Below are 13,551 nucleotides of genomic sequence, written 5' to 3'. Positions count from 1 at the left end.
CTTCTGATATATCCAATCTTAAAGTATGGCACCAATCCATCCAGATCTGGATTCTGAAACTATTGACAATATAGTCTCACACTTTCTATTACTAAATAACGTCATGGATATTAAATACCAAATATGTTGTCCAATTACAAATGACTTATGTAGGATTCACTAAATCACCCAAGTTTGGCAAGCTTTACTCTTAATATTGCAATTTGTAATTTTCAAACTTTATTTCCAATGATCGAGTACCACATTTCATAATATCATTTTTATAAATAAAGTGAAGATGAATACATTTAAAGTTAAAAAGGCTATTGCAGTTTGTATGCTATAAAACAAGGTCAGCATTGTTGTCAGGACAAAATAAACTACAGTGAAATCTCAGCAAGTCAACCTCTGATAAATCAAACCTACTGTTCAGTCAAACAAAGACTAATTATTCCCTTCAGTTGTATAACAGTGATATACAACCCTGCTTGACTCAAAATCAGCATAGCTCACATTTTGAGCCCATTCTCTCAAAGTTTGACTTATCGAGATTTCACTGTATATCAAAACATAAATGTCTCATAAAATTGATTATTTGTCCATTTGTATGTGTACCATATGCCAGATATATGTTAAAAACGGCTGCCATTTTAATGGCCAATGGGGGAGGGGGGTAGGGTGGGGCAGATTTCCACTTGTTGAGGTGTCCAGAGGTCTTTGTGAGAGTTTGAAAGAATGTGCAATAATTCGTATGGGCTCACACAAGCTTCCTTTTGGAATACACGTATGCCCCCTTTTTATGAAAAAAAAGTGTGACATGCCCCCAAATTGGAGCCAAAGAATTTATGAGTTGACATGTAACCATTTTTCCTAACCAAATTATAATGGATTGAAACAAAAACAAAACAAAAACAAAAACCTCAAGATTGCCTGTTACAGGTCGATTTTCTGTTAGCGACATGTGACCCCCACTTTTTAAAATGCTGCCCACCCCCAAAAGAGGCAAAATTGTGGAATGTTTTTCTTTAGATGTAGCACTTGGGTGAACTGTCCGAACGCGAAAAAGAAAAGTAAAATTTTTTGCAATATTTTTTTGCGCGCAATGCCCCCATTTTTTAAAATCATGGCCACGCCCACAAAAGGGTCAGAAAAAAATGGCATCAAGTGGTTTTGAACTTCTTGAGGTATCCTCTAGTGATCCTGAGAGTTTCAAAGAATGTACCCGAAATTGCATATGGGCCGTGTACTAGGTGCTGAAACCACAACTTCAGGAAGGCTATTCCGTATGTCAGTGCATCTGTGCAGAACCGACCACAAAACCTGTTCCCCCACGTTCGAGGAGCGATTTCCGCCCTTGAGGGAAACTATTGGTAGTTTTCCTAGCCCAGATAATCTGATGTTGTGGGGAAAAGTGCAGCATTTGTGGAGTTAGATAGATTGTCCCTACTCCACATTCTCAACATGTGCCCAGTGTCTTTCGAGCAGGGTCGATTCACACGACAGTGTTTTAGCATGCTTAGTTAGGACCCTAAGTCCTTGGCAACAGTGGCGTAGCCAGGAACTTTTCAGTGGGGGGGGGGGGGGGGGGGCCGCTGGGGGCTGGAACATTTCATGAGGGGGGGGGGACGTCATGTAGATCAATGATATTTTTTTTTAGAAACTCAAAATCTCAGTGGGGGGGGCACTGGGGGGCGACCCCCAGTGCCCCCCCCCCCCCCCACAGGCTGTCGCCCCCCCCCACACGCCCCCCCCCCTCCCCCGTGGGTACGCACTGCTTGGCAACATCAAAACATATAAACATGATACTGTATGCAAATCTATGCAAAGCATGGGCATCAACTGGGGCACCGTTCCAGCAAGTTTTCTACATGGCTCATCTGCTTTATTTTTTTGTTCATATTCCCCTGTTTCAAGTAGGTATGTAAATTGTGGTTAGACGCACTGCAGTTCCTACTTATTGATAGTTTAACGAATGGATTAGATTATCGAGATCGTCAGTGTTTCAACAAAAGCAACACTAACCCTTTCCAACTACAAAAGCATGATAGGTTTCAAACACTGAACATTGGCGCCCCTCTCTTAAATGACAGTTGTCAGAGATACTTTCCAATTCAGCAAAAAGGAAGCTTATCACCACACAACTTGCACATAATAGTGGTAAACCTTGTTACCATTTTGCTGGTTCCGTGCAGGGTTCTGGGAAACAAAATATTACTGTGATTTTGAATGGTAGGTCCAGACGTAGGCCAGTCCTGCATAGGTTTTGCTTGATGAAAACCTCCTAACGTATTTAGGATTCATTGCTAGCTTCCTGTTCCTACATTCGAAGTGTATCCGGCAAGACCTGCACTTGGGGTGTTTTTTTCATGTGATGTTTCATTCAATGGTAAATAACGTTTGTATTGTTATTAGAGAAATAACCTCGAAAGTAGCACGGAGTGTCATCATTATCTGGAACTCCAAAATAGTTAAAGCACCGTCTTTCGATCGCAATGTCTCCAAAGTTCGTGGCCCAACTGAATGATTTTTTTGCTGATCAAAAGCAAAACAGTACTATTTTCGTTAGTGGAAAGTTTATTATGACTTTAATCATTTCCCTTTTTAGGAACGGTGAAGTTAGCGCATGCGTTCGTCATGTAACTGTGCTCAGTTGAAACACTTCGCTCGAACAGGACAATGCATGGAAATGGCTCATGAATTCAGGCTCTGATTGGATAGATTTTGCGTAACCTGTGACCTGAAGTCATTACGACCACGACCCTGCAAGGTTTTAAACGGCCGTTAGGACTGATTCATTACTCTGCATAAATGCTTTTGTTTTTGTTGAAAAGCGTTATAATGTAGGAAAAACTTAACTGTGTTGTAAATTTGTGATTTCCGTCATTTGCACAGGCTCCGTTTCGAATTCCCGAAGGGTCAATGATTGCATTATGCGATGCTCAAAATTGTTCCACAGTGTCCGCAATGACAAAGAAATCACTTCCGTTATGGAATGTGTGCATTTCTATGGGAGGTTTTCGGATAGCATTTGCGCGCATTGTCTAACTGCGGTCTTTAACAGCTGCAGCCAGATGCTTTATATGAAGGTCATAGGTCACTTCCTTCACAAGATTTTGTGCAGCTCATCAGCCCTTCCTTGCGCCCTGTTTCCAGAGCGGTGGGTACGAGCGATTGAAATACACACAAATAAGCACAACATGTATAAAATCAACACGTATTTCTTCGGTTGAAATCTTATGAAATGGCATATACAAACAAGGCAACATAACTATCTGGCATAGACAATACATAAAGTTTGTACATACATTGAAATAATCGTCGGAGGTATGCCATGACTAGTTTAGCCTGGTTGACTGCGTGTAGGCAACGGTTCCTTGTTCTACGATACGTGTAGTAGAAGTACGGTGAGGTTATATACCACTATCAAAGAACACCCTAAGTTACATGTCAACGGACAATAATAGTATCCCCATTTTATAAGCTGACCTTTAATTTCAGCACACTACCCAGAATTACGAACACACGTAGAAACTTTGTACCTTGATCGGTCTACCGTTGCAGTTTGCTGATCATTATTAGACTGGATAGCTGATCCCATACTAACACGCTGGCCTGATTCCCAGTAGAAGATTGTGCTGTACGCCTTTTTTGTTGTGTATGCCTTCCATACACAGGCGTGCCATACTCATGCCTAGAAGGGCATCGCGCATGCGCCTGTCTGTCTGAACCTTGTGGCAGCGGGGCTGTGTTTTTCATGTTCGCGCAGTCTCGACAACTATGTAAATAGAACGTCTAAATTATGAGTGTTCTTAGAGTTTCTTGCCTTTTGTTCTGCATCCACATGTCCTTATGTAAGTTGACATCATTTGTTTTGCTCTCAGATAATTAGAGTAGATGATTTGGGTGCTTAAATTGTGGAATTCTTGTGGGATAAATTTAAGCTTCTTTTCTTGTATAAGCCATGTTATGTCTCGTAGATTCTCTACATGTATCGTTGTTAGGCTTCGTGTTATGATTATTTAGAGTCCCCTTTTATTACTTGTTGCAGGAGTTACACATTATTCTGCAGTTTGGACAGACGTCGTGGAAGAGTATGCTAGGTTTTCTAAACCTTGTGAGTGTTAACCTTTGAAGTTTGTCAATGTTTAAATTATCGTTAGAAGCCTAACTTTGGTTATATTCTTGTGCGACCCTTGACATGCTCTATATTGTGTATTGTATAATGTACTGTGTATTGTATAATGCGTTGTTATAATCATCTCAACTGCACACACATTGTTTAAGGGCCTACATTTATGGATTGTTTTTACAGCGTGATTACATGACACATCCATAGAGCTTCTGATTTTCCAGGAAGATTGGAAATCCACAAGTCTGTAAGTTTTTGTTGACTGGACATGGTAGCTTTTCATTTCATGTACACATACCTGTAATTATTTTGGTTTCACGGAATTTCTCACTATTTTGGATTCCCGATGTATTTGAATGTTTTGTACGATCACATGAGGATGTATCTGTCTTTTTCTTAAACTGTGTTAGGTCTTTATTGAATGCTTACTTTTTCACATATATGTACATGTACCATGTAGACATGCATAACCGATACAAGTTTTTTGTATTTTTCTTACAGTTTTACCGTATCTAGGCAAGGGAGTAGTTCTGGATTAAAGATGAGTAATTTCAACTCAAGTGTCTTCCAGTTTACTTCTTAATGCCGTGTGGTTAAACTACTGGATAGGGGCTTTCTCGTTTTGCTTCGAGGCCAGTATAGTAAAAAGACTTACGTCACCCAGTCATCGACTCAACGTGTCTCCTGGAGGACTTCAGAATTCATCATGTCAATCAAGTCCGAAAAGCCAAGCCAACCGGACTTCAAAGAGGAAAACTCTTTGGAAATGCCATTGTTATCTGAAAATGGAAACTCTCACTCAGCCCCACAGGATAAAGCCCCCAGCCTGATTTCAAAACGGTCCAGTGCCAGTGCACTATCATCCTGTAACTCTGCTTCACTGAAGGCCCGCGCCAAGGCTGAGGCGGCCAAGGTGAGGTTGGAGTTTGCTCGCAAGGAGGCCGAGCTTAGAAAACAGAATGCGACACAGGAAGCTGCCCTCCTTCTACTCAACGCAGAAAGGGATGCTGCTATGGCGGAAGTGGAGGCTGCGGTTCTCGAGACCGGACAAGACGTATGCGGATCCTCAAGGAAGAGCGATGACCTGAATCTTCCCAGCGGAGGCTACAAAGAACGAGTAGAACAGTACTTGTCCTCTTGTAAAAATGCAAGTAAAACTGTAGATTGTCAAGGACATACACAGGTTAATGATTCCCTTACTGCCCCCTCACCCCAGCATCTTGATTCAATAAAGGTAATATCTGAGGTGAGCAACATGTTAATGAAAAAAAAGTTAGTAACTAGTGGTTTAAGAATGTTTAATGACGAACCAGGTGCTTACAAATCTTGGAAAGCATCTTTCAAACAGGCTACAGCAGAAATCAAAGTAAAGCCCTCGCAAGAAATGGACTTGATGCTCAAGTGGCTAGGAAAAGATTCTTGCAAGTTGGTAACACCGATCCATTCGATCCATGTCGACCGCCCGGATGTAGGTCTCAGCAGGATGTGGAACCTGTTAGATCGGAAGTACGGCACCCCAGAGGTCGTCGAGCAAGATCTGCAACAGCGAATCGAAGGCTTTCCAAAGATCTCTCATCGGGACAGTGCCAAGCTCCTTGAATACAGCCACTTACTCATGGACATTGAGTATGTCAAGGACATGGACAACTGCCCAGGATTGCTACACCTCGACTCTGGCAGAGGGTTACGCCCCTTAGTGGAGAAGCTGCCGTACAACCTTCAGGAGAAATGGCTGATGGAGGGCGCTCGTTACAAAGACAAACACCAAGTGACTTTCCCACCATTCAAGGTGTTCAGCGAATTTGTGAGTTACCAGGCGAAAGTACGTAATGATCCCAGCCTTACAACGCCTCACGACCCCAAGCAACACGATGCCACCAAGAGGACTGTCAGTGTAAGGGCTACTGAAGTTGGGAACGTCAAGCAACCTAATGCCGGAGGAGAGCACTGTCCCATCCATAAGACCGCTCACTCCATCGTGAAATGCCGATCCTTTCTTTCCAAAAACCAACCACAGAAGAGGGCCATTCTGAGGAATCATCATCTCTGCTTCAAATGCTGCATGCCGCAGCATTCTGCACGTGAGTGCAAGGCAAACGTCAAGTGTGACTCGTGTGGCAGTGACCAGCACATGTCCATTCTTCACAACGATCACCAGACCCAATCAACGGAGAGGTTGCAAAAGCCAACTAATGCTGCTCAACCGCAAATCACCAGTGCATGCTCCAAGGTCCAGGGGTCGATGTGCTCGGCCGGGATGTCCTGTGCTAAAATCGTCCCAGTTCTAGTGAAGTCAAAGAGGGACCAAGGCACTTGTGTCAAGACTTATGCCATCATCGATGACCAAAGCAACAAAACCATAGCAACACACAAACTTCTGGACAAGTTCAACATTGACTACGGAGAGGTCAATTACACACTGCGAACCTGCAGCGGAGAAGAGGCTGTGCACGGCCGGTGGGCAGATGATTTCGTAGTTCAGGACATCCATGGCACGGTGAGTGTAGACTTACCTGCTGTTACCGAGTGTTCTCTCATCCCAGATTTCAAAGATGAGATCCCCACGCCAGATGTCACCAAGGCGTATGATCACCTGAAAGGTGTAAACATACCGGAAATCGACAACAACTGCACGGCAACTCTGTTGATAGGGAGAGACGTCTCGGAGGCACACCATGTCCTGGAGCAAAGGATCGGGCCCCCTGATACACCGTTCGCACAGAAGTTGAAGCTTGGCTGGGTAATCGTTGGCGAGGTGTGCCTGCAGGGTATCCACAAGGGTGACAATCATCGGAGCAAGATTTCATCATTGCGTACCCAAGTGCTCTTCACAGGACGACCTACCTTTCTTGAGCCGTGTCCGAATGAGTTTCAAGTGAAGCATCTATTTGACAATGACTCCGATGGTGTTAGCCTGTCCATCCAAGAGCAGCAGTTTGTAGATCTGATGAAGAGGGAAGGAGGCCTGGAAGATGGACAGTGGACAGCACCATTACCCTTCAAGCAGCCAAGAGACCGACTGCCTAATAACAGACAGCAAGCCTTCAAACGTGCCCAAATTCTTCGAAAAGGCATGGAGAGGGATTCCACCAAGAGGGAGCACATGCTGACATTCATGGAAGGGGTGATTTCTCATGGCCACGCGGAAGTTGCGCCTCCTCTTCAACCAGACGAAGAGTGTTGGTACTTACCTTTCTTCGGCGTGTACCACCCCAAAAAGAAAGACAAGATCAGGGGTGTCTTTGATTCTTCAGCCGAGTTCCTAGGCCACTCTCTCAACAAGGTACTGTTGAAGGGTCCTGACCTCACCAATGACTTGGTGGGCGTCCTCATGAGGTTCCGTCGGGGACGTGTAGCAGTTTGTGGAGACATTGAATCAATGTTCTTCTGTTTCTCTGTGTCGGAGAGACACCGGAACTTTCTTCGCTTCTTCTGGCACAAGAACAATGATTTCAACAAACCTCTCATCGAGTTCCGTATGCGTAAACATGTGTTTGGCAACACACCCTCACCAGCGGTAGCTACGTATGGTTTGAGAGATCTGGCTAAAGATGCCGAACCTGATGTCCGAGAATTCATCAACAATGAATTTTACGTGGATGACGGACTTGCGTCATGTGATGACAGTGACACAGCCATCTCGCTTATCAAGCGCACCAGGTCCATGTTGATGGAGAAGGCTGGTGTTCGTTTACACAAAATTGCTTCCAACTCCCAAGAAGTCCTCGATGCATTCGAGCCAGAGGAAGTCCAGAAAGACATAAGGAACCTCACGCTCAGCGACGGTGTACCCACACAGAGAAGTTTGGGCGTTCTGTGGAACATATGTGATGACACCTTTAGGTTTCAAACGGACCTGGAGGAAAGGCCCTACACGAGACGGGGTGTTCTGTCAACCATCAACGGGGTGTTCGATCCTCTTGGTTTTCTCGCACCAGTCATGATACAGGCAAGAGTCTTGTTCAGGGATATGACTGCACACAACGCTGGTTGGGATGATAGCCTTCCAGATGAATATAGAGTAGTCTGGGAGTCTTGGAAGTCTGGGTTAGCTGAGCTGCAGTACCTGTCAGTTCCCCGTACCTACCCAGCTCACCCTGAGAATGGAGTGCTGCACATCTACTGTGATGCTTCTGAGGTGGCGGTTGCTGCGGTTGCATACTTGGTAGGAGCAGAGGAACCCAGGTCGGGATTTGTCTTCGGCAAATCAAAGCTGGCTCCTAAAGCAGGCCATACTGTTCCTAGACTCGAGCTTTGTGCTGCAGTCCTGGCGACGGAAATCAGCAAAGTGATATGCAGGGAGATGGATATTCAGCCTTCAGGTGTGAAGTATCACACAGACAGCAAGATTGTTCTTGGGTATCTGAACAATACTACCAGACGGTTCCACACATACGTCGCAAATCGAGTTCATAAGGTTCTCAACTTCTCTAGGCCTTGCCAATGGATGTATGTGCCCACAGGCAAGAACCCTGCTGACTGTGGCACACGTCCGATTGCTACACAGAGCTTAAAGCACTCCTCGTGGCTTGAAGGTCCACAACAACAGGTGCCGGTATCAACGGAGGTCACGTCATCAGAGTTCCCCCTGGTAAACCCTGAAGACGACATCGAAATAAGGCGCGAGGTGAAAATCCAGGTAACTAAAACCAAATTGGAACCAGCAAATCTTGTCTCACGGGCCAACAGGTTTTCAACGTGGACCAGCTTGATCAGAGCTTTCAGCCTGCTTGTTCACGTGGCCAGGTCCTTCAGCACAAGGAATGAGCAAACCCAGAGTCATGTCAAAGATGTAAAACTCAAACGTGATGTCCAGACAATGATGGTGCGGATGGTACAAGAGCAGTTCTATCATCAGGAACTCATCTGCCTGCGAGAAGGTACACCCTTACCACGTGGCAGTCCACTCCTAGACTTGTCGCCAATGCTCAACCAAGATGGGCTGATCTGCGTTGGTGGACGCCTAAGGAAGTCTTCCCTTCCAGTGGTATTGAAGCATCCGGTACTGATTCCTGGAAAGAGTCACATTGCTAGGCTTCTTGTCCGACACTATCACAGTGTTGGCCATCCTGGTAGGCAGTTAACAGAGAGTTCTTTGCGCGAGGCTGGTTTCTGGATAACAGGCTGCAAGAGATTGGTGTCCTCGGTCATTCACCACTGTGTTGTTTGTCGAAGGCTAGAGGGAAGTTGGCATCACAGCGCATGGCAGATCTCCCGGAAGAACGTCTCAAACCCGGCCCTCCCTTCACTCAGGTTGGCATAGACTGTTTTGGGCCTTGGGAGGTGGTCAGCAGAAGAACCCGAGGCGGGACTGCTCAAAGCAAAAGATGGGGAATGATATTCTCATGTCTCACGTCCAGAGCTGTCCACATCGAAGTCATTGAGGAAATGAGCACTTCATCATGCATTAACGCCCTGCGACGCTTCATAGCCTTGCGAGGCAAAGTCGAAGTGTTTTGGTCTGATCAAGGATCAAATTTTGTAGGAGTGATGAACGACAAGCTCTTTCAGTCTTACCTTGAGAAGAATGACACACAATGGAAACTGAATCCTCCCCATGCCCCTCATATGGGAGGAGTTTGGGAAAGACTGATCGGCGTGACCAAAAAGATTCTCAACGGCATCCTGCTCGAAACCAAACATCAAAGTCTTACTCACGAGACACTAGTCACTTTTATGACAGAGGTCATGGCCATAGTCAACGCTCGACCTCTCGTCCCGTTGACCTCCGACCCAGAGGATACTTCCTTCCTCACCCCATCAATGTTGCTGACTCAGAAACATGGAAGTATCGATGAAGTGATCGTCGAAGACTCCGCTTCCAACATGTACAGGGCTCAGTGGAAGATGGTTCAAGTTCTCGCCGACCGGTTTTGGAAACAATGGAGGCTCCGTTACCTCCAGAGTCTTCAGCACAGGCGTAAATGGATCAACCCGGAGAGAAACATTGCAGTTGGGGACGTAGTGTTGTTGAGAGATAAAGACATCAGGAGAAACCAGTGGCCTCTGGGTATTGTTGACGGTGTCAGTCCTGGAGATGATGGATTGGTTCGAAAGGTGAATGTCCGTTTGCCATCAACTGGAAAGACGTATGCCAGACCAGTGCACGAGTTGGTTCTGTTGGTGGAATCTGGATAACCAGATGCCTTTGTCTTCGTAGGTGTGAAGTCATTTGACGTCTATTGGACGTCGGTGGGGAGTGTGCTGTACGCCTTTTTTGTTGTGTATGCCTTCCATACACAGGCGTGCCATACTCATGCTTAGAAGGGCATCGCGCATGCGCCTGTCTGTCTGAACCTTGTGGCAGCGGGGCTGTGTTTTTCATGTTCGCGCAGTCTCGACAACTATGTAAATAGAACGTCTAAATTATGAGTGTTCTTAGAGTTTCTTGCCTTTTGTTCTGCATCCACATGTCCTTATGTAAGTTGACATCATTTGTTTTGCTCTCAGATAATTAGAGTAGATGATTTGGGTGCTTAAATTGTGGAATTCTTGTGGGATAAATTTAAGCTTCTTTTCTTGTATAAGCCATGTTATGTCTCGTAGATTCTCTACATGTATCGTTGTTAGGCTTCGTGTTATGATTATTTAGAGCCCCCTTTTATTACTTGTTGCAGGAGTTACACATTATTCTGCAGTTTGGACAGACGTCGTGGAAGAGTATGCTAGGTTTTCTAAACCTTGTGAGTGTTAACCTTTGAAGTTTGTCAATATTTAAATTATCGTTAGAAGCCTAACTTTGGTTCTATTCTTGTGCGACCCTTGACATGCTCTATATTGTGTATTGTATAATGTACTGTGTATTGTATAATGCGTTGTTATAATCATCTCAACTGCACACACATTGTTTAAGGGCCTACATTTATGGATTGTTTTTACAGCGTGATTACATGACACATCCATAGAGCTTCTGATTTTCCAGGAAGATTGGAAATCCACAAGTCTGTAAGTTTTTGTTGACTGGACATGGTAGCTTTTCATTTCATGTACACATACCTGTAATTATTTTGGTTTCACGGAATTTCTCACTATTTTGGATTCCCGATGTATTTGAATGTTTTGTACGATCACATGAGGATGTATCTGTCTTTTTCTTAAACTGTGTTAGGTCTTTATTGAATGCTTACTTTTTCACATATATGTACATGTACCATGTAGACATGCATAACCGATACAAGTTTTATTGTATTTTTCTTACAGTTTTACCGTATCTAGGCAAGGGAGTAGTTCTGGATTAAAGATGAGTAATTTCAACTCAAGTGTCTTCCAGTTTACTTCTTAATGCCGTGTGGTTAAACTACTGGATAGGGGCTTTCTCGTTTTGCTTCGAGGCCAGTATAAAGATAGCAGGCAGTAATCTGCATTCTTGTTCTGAGTGGTCCCTACCATGAAAAGCCCAGTGTTGTCTGTGAGCCTTTAAATTTAATTGACTAACGGACTGACTGACTGTCCGAAGGCGACAGATCGACGACCGAGCGACCCGCCAGCAAATAATTATAAACGACCGACCGACCGTTGTAGACGTTATTACACAGAGTGTCATGAAAAATGGGCTGTCTGCTTCCTTTCACCCATACTCCCTATCCGTGCCGGGTTGTAGGTCAATTAAAGAGCTAAACTAGTAGTTTTTGTCCAAAGTTCGGTAACTTATTGTAAGTCCTTGCCTATGCTGTTTCCTTCCATTCAATGATCTATTCTCCTTTAAGAGAATTATCAATTCCTACCTCCAACTTCCCTGATTATAATTTTTCTTTTCAGGATAGTTTTCTTCTTCCTAGCCCTTTGCCAAGAGTGGCTTGTATAGTCTTGCTTGGGCGATTTTCTAAAAAAAAAAAACAACAAAAATAAGGTCTCTTGTGAAAATCAGATGCCGTGAAAAGACTTAAAATAGGTATTAGAAATGAATTAAATGTGATTTTTGTATGTGCTTTGGAAACAGCATGACTAGGTTAATAGGCTTCTATTATTGACTAAAGGCAGTATGATAATATCATGGTTTCCAAGTGTACAACTGAAGGAAAACCCTTCCTGATTAAGGGACAACCTAGCTGACACCACGTTTCCTCTTCAACTGCCGCACATGCACATCACCAGTCTAATTATGTTAAGTAGGGACTTTTCCAAGTGTGCTTTCGCAATCAGACCGACGGTGAAGCACAACAATGTGCGGTTGCTATGGAGCACCTAAGGTGACAGTGCAAACAAGGACATATTGCACGCTCGGTGACCCTGCAAATAAGGCCAACAAAAAAGTCTCCGGTTTCTGGTATGGAGCTTGCCCAAAAAGTGGTGAGGCGACGCGGCTTCCCCCCTCCCGTTTTTTTTTGCTTCAAATGTCGGCTGATGACTGCAAATGGTGCCCAACTAAACCAAGTGCAAATATATGGGAGTCCAGATAGGCCACATAAAGCTTCTTCTCGATCATAACCCCATCTAAAAACACGTAACAATTGTGCAGCAGCAGGATTCCAGTCAAACCAGTTAGTTTGGCGGTTTTGAGACATCATCTTTTATTGAAAAAAAAAACTTTTTCATTTTGCCGACGCGCATGGCTACGGCGACGCGCGAGCCTTTTTTTTTGGCCTAACCCGGAGCTGTTTTTTCGAAATCAGACCGACGATGAAGCACAACTTGAGGCGGTTGCTATGGAGCGTCTAAGATAACAATGCAAACAAGGACATATTGCACTCTTGGTGACGATGCAAATAATCAAGGGTAGCAGCTTTTGTGTAGCTACTTTTGTAATTTAGGGCCTTTCTAAATTTCAAAATAGTTTTATTCAAAAATAGATTGGTTGAATTAAAAAAACCTTAAAATCCTGAAGCAGCGGTGTAGCTAGGGGAGGGGGAGGGGCGTCTCTCATAAAAATCCGCCCCCAGTCTTTTCCAGTGCACATTTGGCAATATGATCGGAGAAAATAAGAAAAACATGATTATCGGGTTTAAAATAAGGTGTCTTATTTTTATAATTTTGGCGACTATTTCTTTTTCTTTCAAAATTGGATTTTAACTTTAGCGTCCCGTGCATTATAACGATGCCTATACATTGTGTGACGATGACCATGAATTTGGTTTTGAACAGCGCCCCTATTGAAAGACGAAGGTTCAGTGTCAGGGAAAATAAACCTGTCTACTTTTCAGCACGGATACAATTGGACGCCCCAATCTGTAACATCCAGCCCCCTCCCCACTCACCCCCCCCCCCTCCCCCAGGATGACAATCCTGGCTACGCCGCTAACTGAAAGCAGTGGCGTCACCAGACTTTTCAGTCTGGGGGGGGGGCACAGGGGGGGGGGGGCACCAGCATTTGAGGGGGGGGGGGCACTTAGGTGGATACGGATCGCCGTCCTGGGGGAGGGGTCTTTGGAAAATTTTCGCATACGGAGGATGGGCTAGATGCAAAATGGTGCCACATTTGATGCTAAATTCGATCTGAAGATATC

The 13,551-nt window shown here is 44.5% G+C and overlaps 2 protein-coding genes and 1 long non-coding RNA gene across 3 annotated transcripts; all 3 read left to right on the top strand.

Moving 5' to 3' along the window:
• The first annotated feature begins 3,703 nt into the window (after positions 1-3,703).
• On the top strand, positions 3,704-4,690 carry LOC119736437. Its single transcript, XR_005272313.1, has 4 exons — positions 3,704-3,830; positions 4,028-4,093; positions 4,292-4,355; positions 4,610-4,690. It is a non-coding gene; the product is annotated as an uncharacterized LOC119736437 (long non-coding RNA).
• Positions 4,691-4,814: 124 nt separating this feature from the next.
• On the top strand, positions 4,815-9,288 carry LOC119725005. Its single transcript, XM_038196408.1, has 3 exons — positions 4,815-5,225; positions 5,457-9,095; positions 9,232-9,288. Exons 1-3 carry the CDS (start codon positions 4,815-4,817, stop codon positions 9,286-9,288), a joined length of 4,107 nt encoding a protein of 1,368 aa, XP_038052336.1.
• A 12-nt stretch (positions 9,289-9,300) lies between these two features.
• LOC119736334 lies at positions 9,301-11,389 on the top strand. The gene is made up of 4 exons (XM_038210389.1): positions 9,301-10,528; positions 10,726-10,791; positions 10,990-11,053; positions 11,309-11,389. The coding sequence occupies exon 1, from the start codon at positions 9,311-9,313 to the stop codon at positions 10,244-10,246; it is 936 nt and encodes a 311-aa protein (XP_038066317.1). The 5' UTR covers positions 9,301-9,310; the 3' UTR covers positions 10,247-10,528; positions 10,726-10,791; positions 10,990-11,053; positions 11,309-11,389.
• The last annotated feature ends 2,162 nt before the right edge of the window (positions 11,390-13,551 follow it).

The sequence above is a fragment of the Patiria miniata genome, unplaced genomic scaffold (genome assembly GCF_015706575.1).
Source record: "Patiria miniata isolate m_02_andy unplaced genomic scaffold, ASM1570657v1 HiC_scaffold_1, whole genome shotgun sequence".
Lineage (NCBI taxonomy): Eukaryota > Metazoa > Echinodermata > Asteroidea > Valvatida > Asterinidae > Patiria > Patiria miniata.
This window is presented reverse-complemented; position numbering and strand designations above follow the sequence as displayed.